Source organism: Musca vetustissima, unplaced genomic scaffold, assembly GCF_032173495.1.
Source record: "Musca vetustissima isolate MV318-11 ecotype Yass unplaced genomic scaffold, APGP_CSIRO_Mvet_v1 utg11233, whole genome shotgun sequence".
In the NCBI taxonomy this organism is placed as follows: domain Eukaryota; kingdom Metazoa; phylum Arthropoda; class Insecta; order Diptera; family Muscidae; genus Musca; species Musca vetustissima.
The window spans coordinates 88406-94847 of NW_026878842.1; the positions used below are offsets into that span (position 1 = coordinate 88406).

General features: G+C 40.2%; 1 protein-coding gene across 1 annotated transcript; it reads left to right on the forward strand.

The window, feature by feature from the left end:
* Positions 1-419: 419 nt before the first annotated feature.
* LOC133323618 (mediator of RNA polymerase II transcription subunit 14) lies at positions 420-6266 on the forward strand. Its single transcript, XM_061532533.1, has 14 exons — positions 420-692; positions 818-950; positions 1018-1317; positions 1378-1510; positions 1571-2074; positions 2148-2515; positions 2572-2836; positions 2895-3149; positions 3214-3546; positions 3610-3914; positions 3978-4169; positions 4232-5509; positions 5565-5834; positions 6051-6266. The coding sequence occupies exons 1-14, from the start codon at positions 538-540 to the stop codon at positions 6195-6197; spliced, it is 4638 nt and encodes a 1545-aa protein (XP_061388517.1). The 5' UTR covers positions 420-537; the 3' UTR covers positions 6198-6266.
* The last annotated feature ends 176 nt before the right edge of the window (positions 6267-6442 follow it).

The window sequence follows — 6442 nt, forward strand, 5'->3', positions numbered from 1 at the left end:
CAACGGATGGCTCAACGCGAGCATTCTGCTTAGCCCTTTATTGTTTTTTGTTTTGTTATTTTGCTCATTGTTTTTTTTTTTTTTTGTTTTGTAATAAGACGACATATGCCAATATTAATAAACAAAATAATTGGCATGTTCCCGTACTGCTAGAATCTACTAGATTTCACTAATTTTCTTTGTTAGCGTAGTAAAAGTAGTAGATTCTTGCAGTACGGGAACAGATAAATAACAAACCAAGTATTTATGAAGAAAATCGAAAGTCGATCTTGAAAAGTCGATTTTGCGATTTCTTATGAATTCGATTATTATTTTTCAATACAAAAAGCCGATTAATCGATTAGCCGAAAGTCGATCTACTTATTCCTAGCTTATTTCATGGAGATTGTTGCAAATTTGTGGAAGATTTTGTTTAATTTTACGAGAAAATAATTGTTTATATAAAATAAATGTGACTTTAAAGGACTCGTTGTGAAATTTCCTCAAATTATTCATAAAAGAAGCGAGTGTTTTCGACAGCTGTGATAATCTATCTACATGATGGCACCACAGCCACTGGAACAGGGTCTAGCGGCAGGCTACCTGCCGCAAGGCCAAGAAGGAAGTCCACGAATGAACACAATATCCTTGGCAGTCCTCATTGATTTCATCATACAGAGAACCTATCACGATCTGACTGTGTTGGCAGAATTGTAAGTATTTTGATACAATGCAATTGTGGGGAAAGTAGACTTTCCCATCATGTATCCATATGCGAAAGTAAATTTGACACATGTCACATCTTTGCTGCAACTAAAACAATCTGCGATTTTTCCAGGCTGCCACGAAAGTCGGACATGGAACGTAAAATTGAAATTTACAATTTTGCTGCACGCACAAGGCAGTTATTTATTCGCCTTATTGCTCTGGTGAAATGGGCAAATTCTGTATCCAAAGTGGACAAATCAGCGGTGAGTTACTTATACGACCAATTGCATTGGGTAGAATCAACTGTAATGTACCTTTTATTTTTAACAGAATATAATGAGCTTTTTGGATAAGCAAAATATGCTGTTTGTTGAAACGGCAGATATGCTGGCTCGTATGTCCCGCGAAACACTGGTAAGGGCGTGTTTACCCAATTTTCATATACCTGCTGCTGTTGAGGTTCTAACCAAAGGTACATATAATCGCTTGCCAACCTGCATACGAGAGCGTATTGTTCCCCCCGATCCAATAACAGTTCAAGAAAAGCGCCAAACATTGCAACGTCTAAATCAAGTTATACAGCACAGACTAGTTACGGGAAAACTTATGCCACAATTAAGGGAGTTCAAGGTTGGTATAAAATTCCTATTTGTAGTAAAAATGTGTATTAATTTTGTGAATTCGTTGTAGATACGAAATGGTCGTGTTACATTTGAGGTAAAACACGAGTTTAGAGTTTCCTTGACCGTGATGGGTGATAGTCCGACAGTTCCCTGGCGTTTGCTCGATATTGATATTTTGGTTGAAGACAAAGAAACAGGAGGTAATATCATGTTTTCTGTAGAAATAACCGCCTACAATTCAATTTTTAATTTGTTACTAGATGGAAAGGCTTTGGTGCATCCCCTTCAAGTCAATTATATTCATCAACTTATACAAGCTCGACTTGTTGAAAATCCTAATGCCCTAAGCGAAGTCTACAACTGCCTACACTACTTTTGTCAATCACTCCAACTAGAAGTTCTATATACCCAAACATTGCGTCTCAGTTATGAGCGCTTGGACGACAATATACAAGTCGAGGAATATATTCCGGGTGTGAAAATCACAGTTTCCTATTGGCGTGAATTAACCAGCAAAGATCCTAAATCCGAATTGGGTTATCGCTTAACAGTACAATCAGATCCCAATGAAATTGGACGCCCCCTGGCCGTGGTTCATATACCATCTTTGGGGGCTAAAGAATCAGCTGAGGTTGCCGATCGCGCAGTACGTTCCGATCATTTGTCGATGGAACGGCTTATTGTACATACTGTTTACATACGATCTGTATCACGTTTGTCTGACTTGAAATTGGAATTCCAAGCTTTTCTCAAAGACGTTGATTGTGAGTGTAAATGTCTTTGAGTTCTTACAGCTTGGCGAAATAATTGTATATCTAAACTCTTTCCTTTATTTAGTTAATTTACAAGGTACACCGGCTATATTGACAGTGCCGGTTCTAACGCCCTGTTTAAGGGCAGAACAAATTCACATAACAATAGACACCCATACGGGAATGTTGCGCTGTCATGTTCCCAAGCATTTGGACTGTCCGATAATGCCAGAAATGCAGGTTTGCCTTAATGGAGATCGCAACAAATTGCCGCAAATAATGTCTGAATTACGTTATTGGATAACTCATCGACGTTGCGAAAAGACACTACAGCATCTGCCTGCTACCGCTACCGAAACTTTACCATTTCTCAAGGCACCCGATAATCCATTGCTTCAGGCAGGAAGGCATAAAATTTTCGTTAAACTACATCGTCACCCGAATTTTATATTGGTAAGAGTAGCTTGTGTTTACCACACAACAACTGGTGTAATTATTTTTTTATACAGGTTGTGCAGCTGAAGGAGAAGCCAAATACACCTAATGAAATGGAGTATACGTTCCATCTAGGATTCGTTGCTTTTCAGACAAAAGAAAATGATACTACTGTGGAAGAATCCGCACAACAATTGGTTCCAGTACAGGCCACACCCGCCCAGCAAGCTGCGGGGAACGCTTCTAATGCCGAAGTGCCAAGAGTTTATACAAAACTACTTAAACTTATTGAATTTGATACTTTTGTCTCTACACATGGCCCTGGAACAGATGTTGACGGTTGGTTAAATCAAAAGCAGCAAATATATTTTCCTCTAATGAAATTTTATTTTTTCAGATACACCGCCACATAAACGAAAAGCGGGCAATGAACATGGGGCACCGTCTGCAAAACAAGCAAAAACAATTTATCCAGCTTACTTTATACCCGAACTTGCTCACGTTGTGGCCATGTGTGATGAGAAAATACCATTTTTGAATTTAGCACAAGCCTTGACCAAACACAATATACCCCATAGTGGTTTGCAGGTGGAATCCAATGCCACGTCATTGGTATTGAAAATACTCGCTTTGCCCAAACCAGGGCAGACGCATAGCCATGAACAAGGGAAGGTAAATTTTGAAAAGCTTATTTTTTAAACTTTATATTAAAGTCTCTATATTTCAGCCACAACCTCATATACAAACCTTGCCGACCATTGAGCCGCACATATGGAAGGATCTAATGAAACGACTACTGTCCATTTCTATCCGTTCTCAGATGAATAAAAATAATCAAATTCGTATCTGGGTTGTGGAGTTCGTATTTTTCAGCACTCCACTACAAAGTAATCATGCCAAGGAACAGGGCAATCGACGAACAGTTTACCTTACATATGAACAAAGTAATCATGATTTCTCAAAAACAGTGGAAGATTTACTAAAAGACTGGTCGAAAATTGTGTATCTCTATACGTTAGCGTACAATTTTGCTGAACACATCAAAAACAGTAAGTTCTTACGATATAAAAGAAATTTTGAAATGTAATTCCAATTATTATTTTACTTTGCAGAACGATTAAATATTGCCGATATGGTTAGTATAAATTCGTACAATTATATAAATCTACTTCTCGGCTATGGACCCAAAAAGGAGGTGATTTGTAATATATATTGGTCAGCACAATCACATGGCTTTCGCTTGACATTTATGGGTGGCATAACAACCGTTAATGCTCACTCGATGATGCGAGATCAATTGGCTACACACTTGAATAGCCAACATAGTTTGGCCCAAATGGTGTGCATATTACATGAAACCTATAATCCTCTATCATCTATAGCTAAGCTGCCAATTATTCCCCATCTTGGAATACCGGTAAATCATGAAAATTTTATATTCTATTTTCATAAATTTATATGTTTCCCCTTTACATGATAGCGACCACAAGTACCCGTCTTGTCGTTTTGTATTCTACCACAATCGCCTTGTCTGATACGCCTGGCTTACCAATCTATATATTGTCTTGAGATACGTTTTAAATCCGGACGTTTGGTTTCAATACGTGATGGTGCCTTTAGTCGTTTTGATCGCAATTTAATTGTCGAATTCACACCTATACAAGGATTGAAGGTATGTTTCTGTTTGCCATTATATATGTTGGAATTTTTAATTTTTAATACGTCTTTTTATAGGGATTCCTATCAAAATACGTTGACGAGAATGCGGTTTATCGTGGTCGATCACAAAGTGAAGATGACAATCCTCCCTCGCCTTTGGGCATGGAAGATAATTTTGGCGGACCAGGCAGTGTATCAGGTGGTGGAACGGGAGGCTCATCACCATTTCTTAGTGCTGGCATGAGAGGACCTCAATCACCCCGAGATAGCGGCTTGCGTTTTCCGGCACCCCATACGCCACCATCTAGCTCGAATCCCCATACCCCAGCCAGTCCTCATCCTGTTGGTGGTGGATCGTCTGGAGGTGGTACCGGGCAAAATCATCCGAACTATAACCTAACTTCGCCGCCAGGACCCCACATGCCGCATCCTTCTCCTAGTGGTCTTATGCCCTCATCGCCACTAAATCCCCAACCAAGTCCGCATATGGTTCACAGTCCCGGACCCAACACACTTTACATGCAAGGTCACCAAGACTCTCCGTTTGCGGCAATGTCACCGGCCAATAGTAATTGGCCCGGATCACCGAGTATGCCAAGGCCATCACCGAGACCAGGACAAAGTCCAGATCACAAATCTAGCCAAACAGGCACGGCTGGTCAAAATCCTGCCGGTAACAACTCGGGTAATTCACAAAGCCTCAATCGGATGCCCCAAGCCAATCGTTCATGGGCTGGAGCAATACCAACCATATTGACACATGAAAAACTGGACCTACTTTGTCGTCCCAGTCCACATCCCAATAAGGAAATTGGTGCAACACCGGATATAAGTCCATTGGAACGTTTTCTTGGTTGTGTCTACATGAGACGTCAGCTCTATCGAAACATTCAAAATGACGACACACTACAGCTACTGAACTCGAACGAGCCCGGTGTGGTGTTGTTCAAAGTCGATGGCATGCAATGTCAAGTGACTCTAAATCAGGTTCATATGCAATCGTTACACCTGAAGATTGTCCCATTGCCACCTCCACCCACTCCGGATGGCAAACAACCTTTCCAATTGAGTCCTGAAGATTTTCTGGTACTAGAGCAATTCTTTGATACACGAGTGGCTGCGCCACCGTACCGTCCCAATTCGTTGCATGGCTTTAGTCGTGTTTTGAGTTGTACACCGCAAGTTCTTAAAGACTTTGTACAAATAATGCGCTTGGAAATGAAGCCTGAATTGGGAGGAGATCAACTAAAATGGACAGTGCAGTTCTGTACTCGGGTGCCACCATCAGCGGCACCCATTGTCCCAATTGGCAATCCCGGTGTACATATAGTGCGATTGAAAATATTATTCTTCGTAAGTTGTCGATCGCTGGTAAAGTTAGCGATTATTAATTTGAATCTAATTTCAGTTACAAATTACAAGAATACCATATAATGGCAAAGAATGGAAGGATAGTCCGTCACTAGTTTTACCAATGGTGTACGATCTTAATTCGAATTTAACACAATTGGCTGAAAAGCGTGAAACGGTTCAATCGCCAGCCGCCATTGCAGCAAGTACATTGTTGAGACGTTTCTCGGAATATGGTGTACCACATGGGCAGTGTTCACTGTTTCCGGCTGTAAGAGATTTATTGACCAATCTACAATTACCAAATGACGTACCACCACCAAATCAGGTATGTTTGAATTTTTCTGCATTAATTTTACATCAGTAGGTTGCCGATATTTAGGTAAAACTAAATTGGTCTTGATAAAAGTTTTATAGGTCTTTATACGACCGAAGAACCACAAGAGTTTACGATTTGCTAATAGGGAGCGTTCTTTTTGGTTTTATTATATTATTCATATTTAATACAAGAATCATGTTATTCTAACTTTTCTTTCTCTTTCAGGCTATTGGTCCTCCAGTTGGGTCCATGGTTGGATCGAGTCCAAATCCCATTATGCATTCGCCAATGCAACAAATGGGTGGACCTGTGGGACCACCCCAAGTCGGTCCCGGATATCAACAAATGCCCCAAAATCCCGGCCCTCAGTGATGAAGGCGGAAACGCCGCTCGGCAGCCAATAATAATGTATGATGCAGCACAGGCGGCTGATTAAATAAATCAATCACACTCAGTTACTTCTATAAATATATCTACATATGAACATTCATACATAAATACTTCGTAAATGTATTCTAGGCTTTTCGACAATTTTGAACTGTGATGAAGACACAGTTCCCCTTTTAAAATAGAATTTAGATAAAGAAGTCAACTTACCCGCACAGTCTCATTTTTAG